The 18,404-nt window shown below is 43.3% G+C and overlaps 1 protein-coding gene across 13 annotated transcripts in view; it reads right to left on the reverse strand.

The window, feature by feature from the left end:
- Nucleotides 1–18,404, reverse strand: part of pard3ab (par-3 family cell polarity regulator alpha, b) — a 235,423-nt gene that overhangs the window by 94,812 nt on the left and 122,207 nt on the right. For 5 of the 13 annotated variants that reach the window (XM_037082788.1, XM_037082785.1, XM_037082781.1 and 2 more), the window contains 5 exons: nt 18,164–18,292; nt 15,239–15,274; nt 11,928–11,975; nt 4,486–4,674; nt 3,217–3,387 (listed from right to left, as the gene is read on the reverse strand). In XM_037082788.1, coding sequence (XP_036938683.1) covers nt 3,217–3,387; nt 4,486–4,674; nt 11,928–11,975; nt 15,239–15,274; nt 18,164–18,292 — 573 coding nt within the window. The remainder of the gene's footprint in view (nt 1–3,216; nt 3,388–4,485; nt 4,675–11,927; nt 11,976–15,238; nt 15,275–18,163; nt 18,293–18,404) is intronic. The other 8 variants (XM_037082787.1, XM_037082783.1, XM_037082790.1 and 5 more) reach the window with 6 other exon arrangements.

Genomic DNA, 18,404 nt, shown 5'->3' on the forward strand with positions numbered 1-18,404 from the left:
GAGCTAAAATTCATACACTGTTGGGTATATTCCCGTAGTTCAGTGTAAAATATAATATTCCCCTCTAGTGGGTAGAAATAGAAATGGGCTAACTCCACTGATGTGAGTACAGTTCTTTTAAAGGTCCTTGAGCAACAGCTCTAATTGGGCTGAAGAAAGATTTTAATCAGACCAACATCTCAACTGAAAAATGAGTAAAGAAAATCAGATTTCATTGGATTTTATCATCAACAACAGGTGAAATAGCTCCTTATTTTACTTTATTACTGGACAAATTAAATGGTTCGAATCAGAGCAAACAGAACCGATCGAACCGCCACACGGACACGACAAATCTTCCATGGAAACAAACTAATCTCTAAGGTCGCCATATGGTGCTGTGACTGCTGGCATGAGCAACACTCTTGACTTTAAATGAGATAGTTAATGAATTGGCCGGCTGAGGGGGCTGAGGTGAAACGCCTCAGTAATAGTCGAGGGGATTCGCCATACTGAGAGCCCATCGACAAATCACACCGCAGCTCATTGCATATTCAGGCTGATAATTGAGCTCCGGGAAGGTCTCGATCCCACCGGGTGCCAATGGTGATGAGGAAGTCAGCTGCTCTGGGTTCAGTGTGTTTCTATGGGGATGGAGGGGAGGAACAGCAGCAGTTGGTCTTGTGATTTATGCAACAGCAAACATTTGAGATTGATTTGAGATTGGCTGTCAGGGGATGGAAACAGGGGGAAGAAAGTAAATACAGGATTATTTGATCCCATATGTCAGTATACGAATGACAATATGTCAAAATGAGCCATGGCTTACATCCTATAGTAATCAGGAAGGATTTGACTTAAACTAATATTTGACAGACAGCTGGTTATGACGTATTAATCTATAGTGAGTCTATCGCAGTGGTTCTCCAGCTGAGAAGCGGGTTCTCCTGGGGGAGGGAACAGATCCACTGCAGGTTTGGGGGTGGACGACTGGGGAAACTATGAAGAGAAACTAGGTTGAGTGGAGGATTTATGTAAGGGAAATTAACCAGCCAGAGACTGCTGATGCTCTCTTGCTGACCTTTTCAGAACCATGTATTTTCCTCCAATAAGGAGGGTGTTTTGTTGGCTTGTCAGCAGGATCAAACAAAAACTACCAGACGGATTTCCGTGAAACTTCCGTGGAGGATGAGACACGGCACAGATTTAGATGGCACATATTAGCACAGATATCTCTTAAATTATCATCAGAACACATGTATATATAATATAATAATATAATAATATAATAATATAGAATTACTTCACAGAACAGATATTGCAGGCTTTCTTTCCTTAAAATTAAAGTAATATCAATGTAATATTAATGACCACTCCCCCAAAACTCAATTTGGATCCTTTTTAATTGGTCCCTATCATTATTACTGATTGACAAAAAATTGTGGGGTGGAAGTAGTGGACTTTCTTTTGTGGCTTCTGAAGGAAAGTTTGTGAACCACTGCTCTACAGGGACTTCCTAAATGAGCTCTGAGCAGCCTCTTTGACTATGAGTGTATTAAATTGTTGTTTTCCTCCTTTCTGAGTGGCTTGGACACCATTTCTTATAAATAGCCAGACACTTGGACGGCCTCAGGCCATGCCTCCAGCTCTGCATGTGAAGCAGAGATTGACAAGACTCCCAACGCTCAATTTTTATTCATCCACCATGCTGTCTCTGTGAAGTCTCCCTGCATTGACATGGCCACACTTGCACACATAGACACAGGGTATCTGTTTGCACGCCAACACACAGAGAGATCCTTGAAAATAAATGCATACATGCATAAGCCCGATGCACAAAAGCACAAACTGCACACTCACAAAGACACATGCACGTACACACAAACACAAAACACACCTCCAGGCTTAGCCTCTGCTTTCAATTACCAGACAGACCGGGGGGAAATCAAAACTTTGACACACCAGGTTGGAAAAGGAGAGCAGGGGAGCCGGGCGGTGCCAGAGGCGAACACACGCACACCGGCGCGCAAGCCCATACGCAGACACACACGGCAGCGGTGAACACAGACTCAGCCTCGGCTTTCAAGCAAGCGACAGGCCAAGGTGTACAGAGAATGTAAAAACATGACATTGAGGGGAGGGGGGAAAAAAAAAGTTGTGTTGCTCCGATCGTAGCCATGTTTTTATATGAAAAAAAAAGGCTCCCGTTGCCTCAAGGGAGGTGATTGAGTGTGGGAGGGGTCGATGAACTGCAGTGACCTAACTACTTACTTTTATTTCATGGGACGATTCATTGCTGCTCATGAGGGTATTTCCCAGTGGTTTGCTTTGGGTTGTGTTACATCCATTTATCACAGAACAGGTCGTATTGAAGTGGTGCTCCACGTCCAGACAAGTGTCTTTATTTAGGGCGGCGGTGTCAGATGAGTTCACTTTTGTTATCATCGGGGGGGAATAAACCATAAATCTCTAACTGCGACCACTTTGATTCACAACAGGATTACAATCAAGCCGAATCTTGATCATTTGATCAAAGTTATCAGATTAAACATGACTCATCTGTAATGGGAAAAATTAAAAATAGACTTTCAAATTCATTTATCTTAAAATGTCAAGCACTGCAGACAGTTACAGTTTCTCATTGAACTGTAATCAACTGGTGAGGAAATATCTGCGCAGTAAGTGAATAAAAGCAATCGGCCTATTAACTCAGTAACAACTGTTGACGTGTCACTGTGAGGTGTGTTTGCCCAGCAGTTTTTCCTCTGGTCAGGGGCGACAGTCAACACTACAGTACCGCTGCTGTGAGGTGTGAACGTGTGAAACTTGGTGTGCAGCAGGCCGCTGCAAAAGGTCATATGTGTTCAGTCCGGGTAAATAAAAGAACAGATCATTTTATGTCTACAACAGTTTTTATCCAGTACACCATTGTTACACCAGTCATTTCAACATGGCTTTTATTTAAACAATAGCACTAATGTTTCCCTCTTTGTTTGACAGCTTTACAATGAAGTCCATCAGGCAGAGCTAGAAGTTCTGCAACACAGTGTTCTTGTCATGCAGACTGCAATAAAAACATTATTCAGCTCAAGTGTTTTAATGGCACTCACCTTTTAAGAGAATTCATCTAATTATTGTTGACGTATTGCATTCATAGTATTTGTATTCATCACCATCTTTACATCCTCTGTTTTATCCCTGGCTCAGTTAAATCAGGCTCTCAACATGTTTCCTCACCTCATTCCTTTTTGCTACCCGTCGGGCCACAATGAGCTGGATCATCCCACGTTTGTTGCCTTCCGTGGACATGGACTTGCGCAGCGTCTCCATGGCGTCCTGGTTGGTTTTGCCCAATAGCGACTCTCCGTTGACGGCGATCAGCTGGTCGTTCACTCGAAGGCGCCCGTCCTGTTGGTGGACAAAAAACAAATAAATCACAAAGTGCATATTTCTTTTGTTTGCCGGACATTAAATGCAACTTAAGTAACCTTTATCTAATCAGAGTAACAATCTCACTCACAGAGCGGATCCTGTTTCAAGCCATGATCTAATCTCTAACGGAGAAGTGTGCGTCTAAGTGCATTATGATGTTCTGTCAACACAAGCTTGTTTGTGTTTAAACAGGCTTGTGTTCAAGTTGAAAGACTATTGAAATTGACAGCAGCGCAGGGCGACAGATAGGAGCAGAAAATGGGGCACTTTGTGTTGATAGATTTCATGACAGATTAAGCTTCTCTCAAATACTTACTGAGACACAGCAACGTCATTTTACATCACTTTCCCTTCAAAAGCATGTGAAGGGATTTAAAACTGATGATCGTGATGTAAAAAAAGAAAACAGTTTGTTGCAAATCATCTCTATTTTATATTATCATTTTCTGTGTCTGCAGATGGTAGAATTAGATTTAATTCCTTTATCCACAAGCTCTGTAAAGGTAATGTTGCATTTCATTTGGTCGAATGTCGCCATAAACTCCAGGAAAGAGTCAGAGAGCGAGAGGTGGACGAATGAGGCTGAACTTAACACGAATAAACCGTGAAAACATCATCTCGTCCGTGGACTTTAGCCCCTGAGTCGAGTCAGATTTCAGATAGATTTTCATCAGCAGTAATGGCTTTTGTTTAACATGTTCACCCCAAGCTAAGTGGATTTACTTGCATGTGTGTTTATTCTCCCCAAACAGCAAGATTATTTTACTGTGCATTAGCCGTTTATAAGCGAGCAATATTATATATTTTGCGTGAGGGGAAACTGCTTTAATGACTTCTGTGCTGTGGAATATTTTAAAAACCGAAAATATTTGCATTCATTCAAAAAAAGCCTACATTTTTGGTGGGTGCCACTCTTTAAGAATAAGATACCTAAAAATCCAAGCTTTTCCCTAATTAATACAACTCAAAGATCTGTGAATTAAATCGTCTCACCTATAGCATCTAGCAAGGTGTCTTAGAAGAAAGACCTTTCCTACAGTGTGTTCTGCAGACGGATAACAGAAGTTATCGTACCTTGCAGGCTGCTCCCCCGTTAATGATGGATTTGACGAAGATGCCCAGGTCAGCGTGGTTCTCCTTGGAGCGGTTCCCTTTGACGCTCACGCCCAGCCCGGCTGAACCCGAGTCACTGAGGGGGATCTCAAAAGTCAGGAACTCTCTGGTTCCGTCTGGTGTCAGGACCAAGTCATCCTCCTCCGTCTTCTTCAGGCGAGGGGAGAAAGAGAACAAAACAACATACTTAGATTCTAGACTTCCTAAAATAAAATTAAACATAAACATAGTTAGTAACCCAATCAGCCCCAGCAGCAGAACAACCTCCACAGGCCTCAAAGATTACAGTTCACATTTAAATGCCTATACACCATGATGCATTTTTAATTATACGCAGCAAAAGCCTTCATGTATTTATTCCTGCCTCGAAGCAATAACAGCCTTCAGGCCTTGCTTTGCTTTCACTGTGCTGCTGTGGGCTTGCCAAAGGGCCAAAGTTAAAAGGACATTCATTTGGCTACTTGAGGTTAATGAAAAGCACTCGCATATAAATTGCAGCCGGGCAGATAGCAGGGAGGTAAATCAGAGCGCGAGCTCATTAGCTACATCAGATTTATTAGTGTTAAACAGAGCACCGGTCCTAAGTGTTAAATCAGGTACTTAGTATAAGCAGACAGGGACTTATCTTGTATAATCAAGGCACAATGTTCTGGTTGATTACTTCTAAAGAATGTAGGTGCAAAACTTTTAGGAGAGAATCTGTGTCAAATTAGAAAGAGGCTGTTTATCAGAATCACGATGTGACGTGTTATTCAGTTTTCAGCGCTGGCCTGTCAGAGTTTGGGTGAGTCAGTCGAGCGAGGCAGGTAGATGAAGACGGAGATTGTGAAGATCAAAAGTAAGTCCTTAATACGTGAAGCTCCTGATCTGCATATGAAACAGATACAGCCTGTGTTGGTTTGAGCCTGATGTGTGTAGCCTGAAGCTGGTTTCCATCAAAACGTCTTGATTCACGCAGCTACACTCGCCGTCTCCGACACAGGAAGCATTTCAATTACAGAGGACGACTGTATGCAGCTCCTCCAATCAGAGGAAAGTATAACATAAGGACTGTTTCGGGTCCACCAATCAGAATTAATCAATTAGTTATGGTGTTATATGTGAAGGGTTGCAACATGAAGTTCCACAATATATAAACCACAAAGAAGAGGCGTCCATAATTCTACCATTGCTCGGATGTTTATCTCAACTCTGATTCCTAAACTTGTTTCAGCCCAACGAGCAAAAATCAGTTTGAATATTCGTCTTTACACGAGTAAAAATGTCCTCACTCAGAGGAGTTGTTAATAGGATTCAGAGAGAAGCACACACACCACCTATAAAGAACAAACTCGACACGCCGTGCACCTGTATCATGATGCCAAGTGCGTCAAACAGGCAGTAAACTTCTCCGTAACCCTGCGTGAACACAGCAGCCTAATTGACATGCTGAGTGCTCTCTCTCTCTTCCCCTCCACAACAGGTGCTTCTCTCGCTCTTTCTCCATATTCATTCTCCCGCTCACTCTCTCTCCCAGCTCAACAATAAAAAGCTATTCTCTCTTGCTTGTTATTTGACAGCTGTCCTCTGAATAGATGGGTGCGTGCACGCTCACGCCTGGCAATTATTGTGCACGCCTAATGAATTCAATCATTGGGCTCGGTGTCAGCATGTCATTAGCTCCCTTTGTTTGCTGGGAGAGAGATGGAATTGCTCTGGGTTGGAACGGAGAGGAGGGGGGAGAAAGAGGGATGGAGGGAGAGGCAAAAAGGGGAAAGGGGGTGGAAGGGGGAGAGAGAGGAGGAAGAGGAGGAGGAGGGCAAAAAAACGAGGATATATGGAGAGAGAAGGAAAAGGGAGGGAACAGAGGGAAGGAAGTAAGGGGGAAGATAAAGGAATAGAAAGCCTGAAGAGCACTGTAAGGATGTCGACGTGCTTCACAAAGACAAATGAACGCTACCTGGAATGCGCGGCACAAAAGACAACAGGAATTTAATTATTTTGGAGCCTCGAGTCCAATTCATTCTGCCTGGAATTTAATTCAAGGCTAATTAAAAAGTGACTAACAACGGCGTAATCCTCTTATACTGCGAGTGGTCAGAATAAGAAATAGAAAAACAGGAAATTAATGATTTTTTTTTACAAAAAAAGAAAAAAAAAGATCAGTAGAGCAGATGTGATGTCATTTCAGGGTTAAAAATAAAACATCTACTAACTGATACAAGATGAATAATGTCGTTAATGAAGCTAAAGGATTTATCTTGGTTACATTTTAATCCTGATTTGAAGTGTGTTTTGTTTTATTTGTTCAAATTCCTCTCCCCAATAATTACATCATTAACAACGTACAAGTTTAAATAGTGGAACAGAAATCACTCTCTGCATAGAGTCATTCTGCAAAAAAAAAAAAAACACAACCGGTCAGTTTTCAGACTCGCCTCTGAACCACGTGTTTGCACAGACAACCAGCTGAAGATGGTTTCCAGAAGAAAGAAACACTGCTCGTTTTAATTTCTGAAAACCTTTTTTACAAGAAAAGTGATCATTCTACATTGTCTTGCATAATTTCCAGGTAGTTAGCATTTATCTTAGTAGCATGACGAACATTTGATGGCGTGAACTGCAGCTCGTACATTTAAGGTTCTGAGAAGGACAGTTCAGTAATCAAAGCTATAAATTAGCTTAGCTTTCCGATCAGACCTTGATGAACATTAGCTAAAGTGAAAAGCTGACAATCGCGTATTTAGCGACAGTAACTTGGGTCAGGGGTGACCAACCGGCGGTTTGGTTATCGTCGGTGACAAAATCAAAAACCATGACACTGATATGTTGCTCAGTCCTATTTTCCATGTAAGTGTGTGATTTTGCTGAAGAAAAGGTAAATTGTTAAAGACTATACAGACAACAACAACAGGGTGGAGATTAATTTATAGAGATTAATCCAAATACTGGTCAGAAAAATCCAAATAAGACTTCTTCCTCAAGCTGTTCTGCCCTACCTGTCTATAGAGGATTCAGGATATTTTGAGAAAAATGACTGAAAGAGTGAGTAAAAATAAATATATAAATCACAGGCAGAGGAGGGGAGGAGAGAAAGCTCAAAGTAAAAGGAGCTGAACGAAGGTGAGGGGAGGGAGTGGAGTGAAGGGCTCGAGAGGAGGGACAGAGACAAATAGAGCGAGGGTGAAAAAGGCGAAGGAGCCGAATAGAAAAGAGGGTGAAAAGAAAGAGAGGGCGCGGGCATGACAATGACAGAGTGAGCGAGCGAGGGAGTGTGAATGAAAGGCCGACAGAAAGGGATGAATCCATGTGGAACACAAAAGGAGACAGACACTGCCACCTCTCACTCTCCTCTCTCTCGCCATCTTCTTCTGTCTCTGCCGGCAGCCTTCTTTCACCTGGCTCTTCACACTGCTCTCTACCTTCTTTGGCTTTTTATAAAAACCGTCTCCCAGCACCCATTTCCCTTTTTGTTTCCCACCATCCCTCCATCCACTGGCTTTCTCCTCTTTTTTCATCATCACATTTGTATGACAGACAAGTGTGCTCCTGATTCTCAACCAGCTAAATTTGAGGAGCCGTCGATTTCTTTCTTGTTGTTTTTGGCGGCAAGATGGTATTGGTGTTACCTAAAAACGCACGTTTTAAAAGAAAACAGCCTGCAGAAAAGAACATCTTGTCTCGTTTGGAGGAAGCAAACAGTTTTTTTTATTTTGAAAACCTAAACCAGCTCAGTGATGTGAAGCAACAACTTGGTGACTTTTCAGTCCAGTTAACAGGTGGCATCTTTAGGCGAAGGTCACGTTAATACGTTCTGCTTTTTCAGCTGTAAAGGATTAAATCGTGAGTGATTAGCCGTTTTAAAACATAACAGGTCGGCATAGAGAGCAGGAAGGTGCTGAGAGGAGGGAAACTGAGATGAAACTCCCGTCTTTCCTTTGTCTGATCAGATTAATGTCATGCAAAGTGTTTTTAGTTTGTAAATTTGACTTAAAATCAGTGGATGCACACCGATACCAGTATCTGAAATGCCTCCATACTGCCTAAAATGCTGGAGTCAGTAAACAGTATATAAGGACGCGAGCGTATCCATCTGCCAGATACCACATCATTTATTCATCCGAAGCGGGACCCTGCTTCTTCGTAGCAAAATCCTTTACAACTGTTTGCAGCTTCAATTAGTTTTTTACTCAGAATTTGCTAATATCCATGAATGGCTGATAATTTCTGTAAACATTACGGACATCCATCGGCAGATAAAGTCCAGGTATCAGAGTCGGTATCAGGAGGGGAAAAATGGAATAAACTCCCTCACTTGTCATCTACCCTTGAACCTCTCCCACTTTGCACATTTAATGTAGGTCTCGCAGCCTCAGGACCTCCATTCTTCTTTGTATTCTACAAAGTGAGTCAATCTTGAGCTTTAAAAGAATTCAAAGTCAAACCCTCTCTTCCACTTTCTTCTACCTCATTTCTTTTTTTTTTTTTTTTTCTCTCCACACATGCACACACTTCTCTCCACTGCGGTGCCTGAAATGATTAGCAGGTTGCCGAGCGAGCGAGCTCAAGTTTGGCCGAACAAACCTGTCGATTTGACGGCATGTGAGAAAGTCGCTTGAGGGGAATTAGAAATAAAAAAATAAATTAAAAAAAAGGAGTGGTGGCAAAGAAAGAGAGGGGAGAGAGAGAGAGAGAGAGAGGGAGGGAGGTGAGAAGGAGGCAGTGAAGGGTGTAATTGGCCGAGGGAAGTCGGGCGTGGAGAGCATTGTTGGCTGCCTACTGTAGCACGATCTACCTCTTTTTATTCATACTCGCTCTCTCTCCCTATTCCTCCCTCACTTTCCATCACTACATTCACCCCCCGCCTCATCCCTCTCTCTCCTTGTCATCTACACCATATGACCAAGAGGTACGTGAACACACCTGCACACATGCTTCTGGTCCATGGCTGTTTCTCCGCGTACTGAGCCAGAACCCCTCTCGCTTCTCTCCGTTCTCCTTCTCTTTTCCTCTATTTACAACTCCAATTTTTTTCCCCTCTCACTCATTCTCCCCCTCCCTTCCTCTCCCCGTCCTCTCGCTTCTCTCACTCTTTCTGACGCATCTGTCTGTAGCTCCATGCTGATAGACCATGAATATCAAATACCTGCGCGATCGACGGAGCCGAGACTGGCACAGCATGGCGGGAGAGAGGAAGGCAGGTGTGTGTGTGTGTGTGTGTGTGTGTGTGTGTGTGTAAGAGTAAGTGAGGAGAGAGGGCAGGTCTGTATGTGTCTATTGGTGGATATGTGTCAGTACAACTACACAAAACAACAACATGTGCACTCTGCACACATATCATAACACACACCACTGACACTTGATGACTATAGCATATACGGGAAGTATTAATAAACACACACACACACACACACAAACACACATACATACACACATTTTGACTTCTCACTTTCTGTCCAACACCAATCACCTGCCCTGTTTCCAGCTCTCTCTCCATCTCGCTGTTGGACAGTCATGTTGTTCGCTGTTTTTCGTGCTTCCACAACCCACCAGGAACCATTTATAACCTCATCCAACCTCGAGCAATTACGCCGGCAGCTGCTCCGCGTCACTCCGCGTACGTGTGAGTACACTTATGTGTGAATGTGTGGTGAGTGTGTGCGCAATCTGAGGTGTTTTGCGTGAAGTGCGCCATATGGCTTGTGTGTTTTTTGAGTTCGTAATGTGTAAAGTATAGTCCATGTAACTGTATACTCTGAGTGTGTGGTTATGTGTGTGTGTGTGTGTGTGTGTGTGTGTGTGTGTGTGTGTGTGTGTGTGTGTCTGGGCCAGGTGGCAGCTTGAAACATCACTTTAATTAAGCCGGAGAGCCTGTTCTGCGGCAGAACGGCCCTCTCTGATTGACTCGTATGTGTCACCGACGGGCCGCTACAGAACACAGAAACACCATCGAGCCTGTTGCAGCAGGGCTGCAGCCATTAATCACAGCAGCTATCCTACAGCGCTAATAATGATACAACGTTATGTAACTCTCAGAATGATTCTCAGTTAAGTTCCATAAGTCAGCATTTTCCTGTAGTGCCCCCCAACTCCCGTCAACACACACTAAAAATCAAGACAAATTGAAACCATGAGCACTGCTTCAACATCAACTTTTATATTCGTTTTGTACTTTTCTTAAGCAAAAAATGGAGTAAAAGTAACTGAAATAAAAGTCCTTCAGTCTGTTTATTGTTCACGGAGGCAAAAGCAAAGCAAAACAGCAGTGGACTGAGTGGAAAGATATACAGATTAGACATTAAACATAGTCTTTATGCTTTTGCATATAGATTAAATAAAATGTGGCATAAACAGACTCTTACATGCTGGTAAATGATCTGGCTATGATGTGATTATTATGCCACATTGAGTAATTTCTCATTATGCTAAGACTTTATTATCCTTACATAAACATTCTGCACCAGTCTGCTGTGTCATTAGTTATAATATATTATGCTATTTTAATATTGTACTTAGCTAATTTAAGCTTATAATTACCACACAGTGACAGTGTTATACTGAACTGCAAATTAAGCCGCGTTAATGAAAATGATGTGATAGCTGCATTAGATTGTTGTGACAAGTCGTCCTACACAATGCATCACACCTACAGACCCGTCACAGACGAACCGCGTTACGACTTTAAATATTGGTCATTCTGATAAAATATCATCGACAGCCAACACATGTTCAGCTACGCCGCACGCTATATCATGTCATCAAGGAAACGTTCGCCGTGACACCACGACGTGCTAACAGATTGCCGTTTCATAACAGCTTAGTGCGCAGAGAGGAGAGGAAACATGCACGTGTGATAGATAGCATCTTGGCACGGCGCTGCCGCAGCATTACCGCCGCTCGCTGCTGATGGCTTTTCAATATAGCATTGCAGTAATTTTCCATAAGCCTGTGTGACTAATGGCGTAAACAATGGAGCCGAATGTTCATGTTATGGGCCCATTATGGAACTATCAGGGCAGGCATGTAAAGACGGATGCCTTTGATCAGCACTCCATTGTAGGAGCCAGGTGCGGGGAAGAGGATTTGCGTCTTTAAGTGTGTCTTAAGTGTGTGTGCGAGAGAAAGAGAGGGGAAGAGAGGAAGAATGGAGTGAAAAGAGAGATAACAAAGACAGAGAGAAGAGAGACACAATGTAAAATAAAGAGGAGAGAGGGTAAAAGCAGCTGGGAGAGAGACAGAGAAAAGCCAACAAAGTGTTTTGTTCCTACAGACCATTGGCAAAGCAATGAATTGCTTAAATGAGTCCCCGTCTATTTGTGAAGCCACCCGAAGTATCTCATTTGCCTTCCATGCTTTTTTTTTTTTTTTCCCTCCTCCCTGTGCAGCATAATGACCCAAAGCTGGTGATGTCATGCAGCAGTTACCTCAATCAGCCAATGGGGTTTCCCGGTTGTCACTGGCTGCCTTGGATGCTAAAGGGGGGCAGTCAAAGTCAACAGGTTAGACACATGAGCCCCTTCGATAGAGACTTAACAACTCATGACTGGGATGTGATGAGGGACATCTGAGGCAAAGAAACGTGGAGGGAGCTGGCCAAATATTTAACATCAGAGTCAGGAGTGTCATGTAATGGCTGTGGGGTTGAACGGAACACAAATGATCCTAAATATATAAAAACAAAAAAAAAAATCTTGGATGAGCAAAACTTCGAGCAACCAACATGCACGAAAGCTCCGAACAAAACAGAGTGAAACTGAGTGTCACACAACTAATGACAGCCTCTAGTGGACTGCTGTAAAAAACGCAGATCATTTTTGGGTCATTGGACCGATTTCAAGAAGTGAGTGCTTTTTCCACTTCAGTTCTTGCATTTTGCCTGCCGTGTAACCCTCGACAGAGCTCTCTCTCTCTCAGGATGAGTCATGCCGTGCCAACCTCAAAAAACCCAACTGGAGTGCCGACAAACCTGCAGGTCCACAAGCTGTCTACATCATATATTGTATTTGCTTTTATTATATTAACTGAGCTTTTGTTTATGGTACAGAGAGATTAAAATTACATTCATTATAATAACACAATCATGTGGTACAGGCACATCACCTTGAAACCATCTTCTCTCCTTCTGACATCTACATCAACTCTCTTTATGCAGGCCACCTCTGAATTGACACTTTAGTTTAATGTATGCAGCCCAGATGATACAGTCTATTATCAGTATGATAATGTGTTCATGCAGTTCTGTTTATTGTGTGCACTGCACACCGCGTGTGGTCTTATCTTTACCCAGGTATCTTTGCATTTCCATTACTGTGTAAACTGTCAGGATTCAGTTTGTCTTTTAACAGATGCTGCTCAACAAATAATTCTAGCTCACTTAACTGTAATGGTTTTAACTCTGAAACTCTTCATAGAGCTGGAAATATTAAGTTATGAAGTTATTTATCAAACACATATTCACTGGTTCCAGTTCCACAAATGTGAAGATTTTCCTCTGCTTTATTTCAATATAATAAAGCAATACAACATATATAAAATAATATGAAGGCATTACATCAGCCTGTATATTAGCATATTTTACCATATTCTGAAAGTGTTAAGAGTTAGAGAATCAATTGATCCAACACATAATCAAGAGATAAATAATGCAAATCACCAGTGGTTCCCGCCCTACCTCTCCACAACAAATTCTCTCGTCATCTACTGGAAAACTATCTTTGATGCAAAAATGGATAATTGTCCATTAAAAGCTCCACTGTTCTCTTAGATCCACACCCTGCATCTAAAGCTCAACACCATCGCGGTGCCACTGCTGCTGCTGCTGTTGTTGGCAAACAAGATGTTTAAAATGAGGCGCCTGACAACAGATAACATCTGAAAGGCACTGGATCCATTATGGCGGTTGATGTTCCGGGAACGGGTGAGGAGGAGAGACTTATCTGGAGGTTTGGAATTGTGAAGGGAGGGAAAAAAAGAATAGACAAAATGGGGAAGAGAGAGGAGACAGCATGGCCGCGGTGCATTTTGCTCAGTCTATCTGGCTCGCGTCTCTGTGGTTGCATTGATTTTTAGGGAGGTAGACGCTCAAAACAGTTGCTTTTACTTCCCTAAATCCTTAAAGGTGCACTAGGCGGTATTTTTACATGAATATGTACGTATTTAGTCTAGATCTACTTCAATTATAAAAAGGAAGATTTGTGTTCACTGGATACTGTCAGAAAGAGACGATGCTTAACTCAAACACGGCTCCTAAACAAAAGTTAGACAATGATCCAACCAGAAACAGAGAAAAGAAAAGATAAAAGACTAAATTCTGATTCCTGAAGTTATTTCTCTCTGGAAGTTTACCTTAGGATGTCAGAAGTATGGTACTGCAGAGGGTGGCTTATAACAAGCCAATTAATAATTTGACATTTAGCAGAGTTGGCAACTCTCACTGACAAGACAATAACAGTAGAAGGCTCGCTCCCGGGTGTCTTTGTCTGTGAGCCGATGGAACGATACACGTGTGAGCCGCGCCAGCTGCAGTCACAATAATCCACAACGTCCCGCCATAACGCTCCTTGATGATGAGGCTCATCGACCGCAGCTGGCAAGTATGAGCTCCGATCAAATTAACTGGCCAATTACACTTCTAATGCACCACACACACAAAAAAAAAAAAAAAAAAAAAAACTAAAAGCGCAACCGATCACGTTCACTTGGCCAGATGTAACCTGGAGGTGCGGCCAGATGTGAAGACGTGAAGTCTGTGGTTGTTAAATTACAGCTCAAGTTCGCTGTGTAAATGGAGAGTTATGGAAATGTGAATAGCCTTTTAATTTGTGCAGTAAAGACAGATGAGCTTTTAACAGCTGGTGTGGTAAAGAACCTTTTAGTGTGTGTGTGTGTGTGTGTGTGACGTTCAGGCCATCGAGACCACGTTGTAACAGTCGGAGATACGGTGCATCCTGCTGACAACCGATTCTTCACAGAAGGCAGAGTCTCACACTAAAACTGCATCTGCTGCCTCTGCAGGGTACAGTCCCAACATTAGGAATGTTTATTTGCATCCATCGCCTGGGTATTTACGAATATGATATATTAGTCTATATACGTCAAGTGCCTCTATTGCAGATGGCGTCATATGTCGAAAGCTGTCAAAGTTCTTCTGGGCACGTTTTGGCTCAGAGACAGCCGCGGCCAAGCGCCGTCTGCATATTCCGCCTCAATAAAGTGAAAGACGAACTAAACAGACTGTTTGTTATTCAGCTCACATATCAGAGCGAGGCTGCTGCAAGAAGGCCAGACTGACAACCTTATCCAGAGCCGACAAATAAAGCAAACCCCCGTGTGTTTCTCACCTTCACTGACAAATACAGCTCTGAGGGGAGTGATGGAGCAAATTATTCCGCAGCACAGCCTCGACACTCCACACTCACCAACCATGAAATTGTGATGTGTTGGAGCAACTCTAGTTGAAGATTAAAATTAGTGTTGCTGACTAATATTTGTACGCATGACTGGTGACTTGCACTTTGATTAACCAGCTAGTTTACAAGTGGACCCTGAATGCATGCAATAAGCTATTGTTTTAATGCCGACTGGGTGATAACAACATGTGTTCTTCCCGGCAGAGATTAATAGCATCGACGCAGAGCGCCGGGAGCTCGGGCTAAATAAAGGAGCAGGTTGAGGAGGAAGAGGCTGTTTTGGGAGGCGAGTTTAATTGCAGGCTAGTGTCGGGGTGGAGTCTTACCACATCTCGGGGGCATTGCATCTGGGGCTCAGCGTTCTAGAGGATGAAGGGGGGACACAAGAAGCAATCAAGAAAAAATATTTGTTGACAGGAACAGTGAAAATTTGAACATACATGAAGCTGCTGAAGGGGTAAATTATGGATAACTGGAAGCAGCGTGATGAATAAATGGGCATGCAGGCATATGAAAATGATAGATCTCAGGAAGATGGGTGGTTATTATGTACTCAGACTTAAAATACAAAACTGTTTGCAAGGACAAAATGTCACAAACTTTGAAGCCGTCACTTAGACTGAGGACAAGGAGGGGGCCGAAATCCAATTTTACAGTCTCGGTGTGTCTACAGTCTCTCTAACCGGTGTCCTCTTCCTGTCCAGCTGTCATAATCCAGAAACTCTCTGCTCATTGAGATTGCTTTCACCAGATCAAAGTGACCTAGCTGAGCAGTAAGATTTACGAGCAACAGGCAGCGCTTCACAGACTGTTTTCGCCCTCGCACACTCTCATCTGTGCAATATTCATCGATGAATAAACTGCAAGACGGATGCTTTTCCAATCATTATACACTGAATCTCAGCTACACGTCCTCGAAAGACACGCTTTTATTTGGTGAGCAGGGATCTTTAAACATCCGCCCTGAGTTTTGCCTCTCAGGCCACACATAGGTTGTTTCACTCAATACTGGAGACAAACTTGTGCTACATGTTCTGCATATTCATATCTATACTTGATAAACTGTTTTAAAGCTGGTGGCGTGTAAGTGCAACATTCTTCTACTAATAAGCTGAAAATTGGGAAGGCTGGTGATCCAAGTCTCATATTTGTATCAGCGAAACTAAATTTGATTCTGTGTCAGCAGAGCACGAGTGTGCGGTGCCTTAATAACAACACTTAAGTAAACCACATGTCATGTTGTGGTGGACAAAACAAGACATTAGAGGATGTCATCTCACTAACACTAACCGACATCTGTCACAGTTTTCTACAATTAGTAAAGAAATCAACTGACAGATTAATCATCAGTGAAAATAATCATGGTTAAAGCCTTTCACTTGTTTTGTACCTGCTGCACATGGCAGCTGCACAAATGACAGAACAGCTGCTGACTTTATTTTCCCATCGCGCTACATTATGTTTCATAAATAAAGCTTAAGTAACTGACACTTTACATTCATACTTATGTGCCTAGAAAATGTGCTGTTAGCTCTTGAAACTCTGTTTGGGTTAAGCTCATTTCAGCCGTCCAGGTTTACATTTTTTATTGATGTATACTTTAAAGCACATTGTCGTTTTATTTCTGCTAACTGACATGGTGTTAAGTCCCTTTCCCCCCTCCTCGTCTCTAAACCCAGGAGAAAATGCTTAGCCAAGCTCGCAGCTTTGGATTAAGACTGAAGCTGCTCATTTTGTGTACTGGGCCTCATCTCCCTCGAGTCCCATCTCAGCCCTTTCACATCACCCTCTCCACCCTCTACAGCTGATAAACACAGATCAAATAAATCCTGCCGTCTAACTACCAACTACGCAGAGTCAGCCGGACTCAAAGCCGGGCTCTAATCTAAAGATGAGTATCGACCAGTGTGGCAGCTCCTCTCATCAAACTCGGCCCGTGGCGACAGCCAGCCAATAGCCTCCTCTGCATCTCTCACTGTGATAATTGTCACCAATCAGCCATTTGATTGACAGAACTTGATAGCAAATGGCTGCGTGTGCCTGTAATGGCCCGCGGTGACTGCTGAGGGTGCCGGGAGAGACCATTTTGACAACAGAGGGGGGATTTAGGGCTGTGTGGTGCTATAACTCATGTTACAACTCGATAAGGTGCGTGTTAAAGCCAGCGAGTGCAGCTATAGAGATAGCAGGGAATCATTGAGCGCTGCTGTGGAGTAAACACCAACGTGATTTAAAGCTCGCTAACTGCCTTCCCTGTTCACTGAAAAACACCACACTTAAGCTACAACGTTCTGTTGCCCTGTCTTTTTTTATCTTGGTCATTACATGCTCACTTCTTTATCCAACAACTTTGAGGCAACTTCAGGTGTGCAGTACATCAAACCTGATTTTCTCCAGCGATAATTAAGTCTAACATCTGGTACCGTGTGAAAACACGACCTTGAGAAAAGCAAACCGTCGCGGTAAATGAACCAACTAATTGAGCTGCGGTTTGCATGAATCACTGAAGTTATAAGCTGTGAATGGCGTCGGTCTGGACTGAGTGACAGCTGTAGAGCACACAAAGATTTGTTCTGCTGTTTGTATAGTGTAATGTGTGAGCGTGTTGCCTGATTGATATTCAAGCCAAGTGTGTTTTTCACTCTCTGGCTGCTACCTGCCCTGCGTCTGTCTGTTCATCCCCGCATCCATCAATCTAGTAAGTCAGCTCGCAGGCAAAACACAGCGAGAGAGAGAGACGGAAATACAGAGACTGAGAAGGTAACCCAGCAGTATGAGAGGAAGAAAAGGAAAGGGGTGAATGAGAATGAAAGGGACCAGGAGGGGAGGGCGACACACAGACAAAGACAGAGACGGAGTGAAAGTGAGAGGAAAGGAGAGGGTGGAGGAGATAAAGAGAAAAGATTGAGCTCCACAGGTTTCCTCTGAGGCCAGCCGCAGTTTGATAATAGAGAGGAGTGCAGCAGCGGAGCGGGACAATCAATCTGCATGCTCGGCTAGCGTGTTGTGTTAGCTGGGAAATGAGAAGACAACACGGCGCTCACTGCGGGGATTAACTGCACTGGTGACAGCACAGGAGCTCACGCAGACACTCTCTCGCACGAACGCCTGAGCACACACACACACCCATAACCTACACTTATCCACGCATCAGGGGACCGCATATGTGTCATGATGTGAAATGCTCGATGCTGACAGGATGAAGAGTTGAAGGAGTGGCTCCGAGAGGAGCTGGAGAATGACAAACGTACCACTTCGCGGGGGAGGAAAGTGTCCTCCTGCCGTAGAACCAGCAGCCCCACAGCTCCGCCCATTGGTGTGGCCCGGAGCAGAGACACCACCTCCTCCTGGGTCCGACCATTCAGGTCCACGCCGTTCACCTGAACGGGAGACAAGTGATGGGGTTAAGTTCCTAAATATACTGCAAGGGTTAAAGGGTTAGGTATTATGTGTTTTTTTCATACTTCAGTCGCACTTACACAGACAAAACTT

This window comes from Acanthopagrus latus, chromosome 21, assembly GCF_904848185.1.
Source record: "Acanthopagrus latus isolate v.2019 chromosome 21, fAcaLat1.1, whole genome shotgun sequence".
Taxonomy (NCBI): domain Eukaryota; kingdom Metazoa; phylum Chordata; class Actinopteri; order Spariformes; family Sparidae; genus Acanthopagrus; species Acanthopagrus latus.